Genomic DNA, 2,283 nt, shown 5'->3' with positions numbered 1-2,283 from the left:
TTTCAGCAGTAACACACAAATAAATTATTTAAAAAATCATACATTGTGATTTCCGGATTTTTCTTTTAGATTATGTCTCTCACAGTGGACATGCACCCGAGATGAAAGATTCAGACCCTCCATGATTTCTAAGTGGGAGAACTTGCAAAGTCGCAGGGTGTTCAAATACTTATTTTCCTCACTGTATATATGTATATATATATATATATGTGTATATGTATGTGTATATATATGTGTATATATATGTGTATATCCATCCATCCATCCATTTTCTTTACCCGCTTATTCCATTTTGGGTCACGGGGGTCGCTGGTGCCCATGTCCAGCAATCACTGTGCGAGGGGCGGGGGACACCCTGGACGGGTCTCCTGTCCATCACAGGGACACATAGAGACAAACGAGACAAACAAACATTCACTCTCTCACTCACACCTAGGGACAATTTAGAGTTACCAATCAGCCTAACATGCATGTTTTTGGTCTGTGGGAGGAAACCGGAGTACCCGGAGAAAACCCACGCATGCACGGAGAGAACATGCAAACTCCACCCAGAAAGGCCCCTGGACCGGGGTTTGAACCAGGGACCTGCTCACTGAGAGGCAGCAGCTCTACCAGTTGCGCCACCACGTGCTGCCCCTCTTTTATTCACTATATTCAATTAATTATTACAGCTGCTGAGCATAAAAATGTAACATGTTTTAAACACTGCATTACATTCCCACTGGAAAAAACAACAACTTTTCAACAAACTGTTGACCAGAAGAACAAAACACAAGAAATCTAACCTCTTTCTCTAGTGTGTTTATCTGGAAATGACAGATACAGATTGCCCTAGTGGGCAATTTTTATTATTATTATTATGATTATTACTTTTTTTTAATTTTTGCTTTTTTTAAAATGTTGTTCTCTCCAGCTTTCTGGGGCTCCCTAGGGGGCCGTGGCCCCCACTTTGAAAAACACTGGATTAGACATTGGCATTTCAATCATTAGAATTCAACCACAGAACAACACTGATTCAATTTTTTCAACATTGGTTAATTGGCTAGAACTGGACGATTGATTAAAGATTGATAAATCAATAGTCAACCTTAACCAAAAATCAACCTTTCTGACAATAATTCAGCATTGAATTAACATTTTTCGCTATCTGGGCCTTTACCCTCAGCAAGAAGGTCAGAGTTGAAGGAGTGAACTTTACATTCAGCATGAAGGTCAGGGGGTGACCTTTATCCTTAGCGTGAAGGTCAGAGATCAGGGAGTGACCTTTACCCTCAGCATGAAAGTCAGAGGTCAGAGAGGGTCCTTAACTCAGCATGAAGGTCAGAGGTCAGTTAGTGAACCTCAGCATGAGGGTCAGGAAAAGACTTAGTTAAAAAGTGTTTGATCTGAATGTTTTCTACCTTGCAGTCAGAATCTTTGGAGGATCCATTTTCTTCGGAGATCCACTTCCCCCTCTCTCTGACCTTGGAGCCTGTAGTGACAGCGGAAGAGGAGGAGCCTGACGGGAGCGTCGCTGACAACCGCAGTGATACGGCGGTGGTCTCCTGTGATCACAACTACACAGCGGAGGACTCAGCGCAGCAGAAGAAGCGCATTGAGCAGCTTGAGGAGCAGTTGGAGGTCCTGAGGAAGAAGCTGAAGACCACACAGCAGAAGTGTCGGCGCCAGGAGCGGCAGCTGAAGAGGCTGAAGACCACCTGCCAGGCACCCAAAGCAGGTCGTGAGCCAGCGCTGACGTTCGCTGGAGAATATGTGATTTTACCCAAACACATGTACAGCACATTGAAAGGGATCGAGTGATGACGAGGGGCGGGGTTAAACTGCTGGAGTCTGACCCAACCCTGACGGGTCCTGACAATGCCCCCTCTAAGCTGTGAGCTTGCGCAGTCGCGCAATGCTCACATAATTGCGCACTGCTTGCACATTCTCAGCGCACAAGAAAAATCTATGCCAGGCATAAAATAAAATTCAACAAACTGTAAATTAACTAGACAAATAACATTTTTTCTGTACCATTTTGCAATGTAACAGTGAGTGACAGGTGTCCAGACAATGATACGGTTCATTTCACTATGCAGCCAATCATAGCATTGACAGTGCTTGCATTACACAAGTAACAGCCACGCAAGTTGTGTATGTGCCCTGCCCATACGCGCCATGGCGCCGTGCAGGTTAGCTGGGTAACAGTCGTGCGGTGGAGTTGAGAAACGCAAATGCTAAACCAGGGGTGCCCAATATGTTGATCGCGATGTACCGGTTGATCGTGAAGGCAATTTCAGTAGA

The 2,283-nt window shown here is 44.9% G+C and overlaps 1 protein-coding gene across 1 annotated transcript in view; it reads left to right on the top strand.

Moving 5' to 3' along the window:
* The window catches only part of LOC119424340 (THAP domain-containing protein 1), a 14,107-nt gene extending 12,134 nt beyond the window's left edge, over window positions 1–1,973 (top strand). Inside the window, exon 3 of the mRNA XM_037691806.1 lies at window positions 1,408–1,973. Within this exon, the coding sequence (XP_037547734.1) occupies window positions 1,408–1,800 (393 nt within the window). The 3' untranslated portion in view covers window positions 1,801–1,973. The remainder of the gene's footprint in view (window positions 1–1,407) is intronic.
* Window positions 1,974–2,283: the final 310 nt, after the last annotated feature.

Source organism: Nematolebias whitei, chromosome 18 (assembly GCF_014905685.2).
Source record: "Nematolebias whitei isolate Nwh7 chromosome 18, NemWhi1, whole genome shotgun sequence".
Lineage (NCBI taxonomy): Eukaryota > Metazoa > Chordata > Actinopteri > Cyprinodontiformes > Rivulidae > Nematolebias > Nematolebias whitei.
Note: the sequence above shows the minus strand (reverse complement) of the source record. Positions and strands in the feature narration are given on the sequence as shown.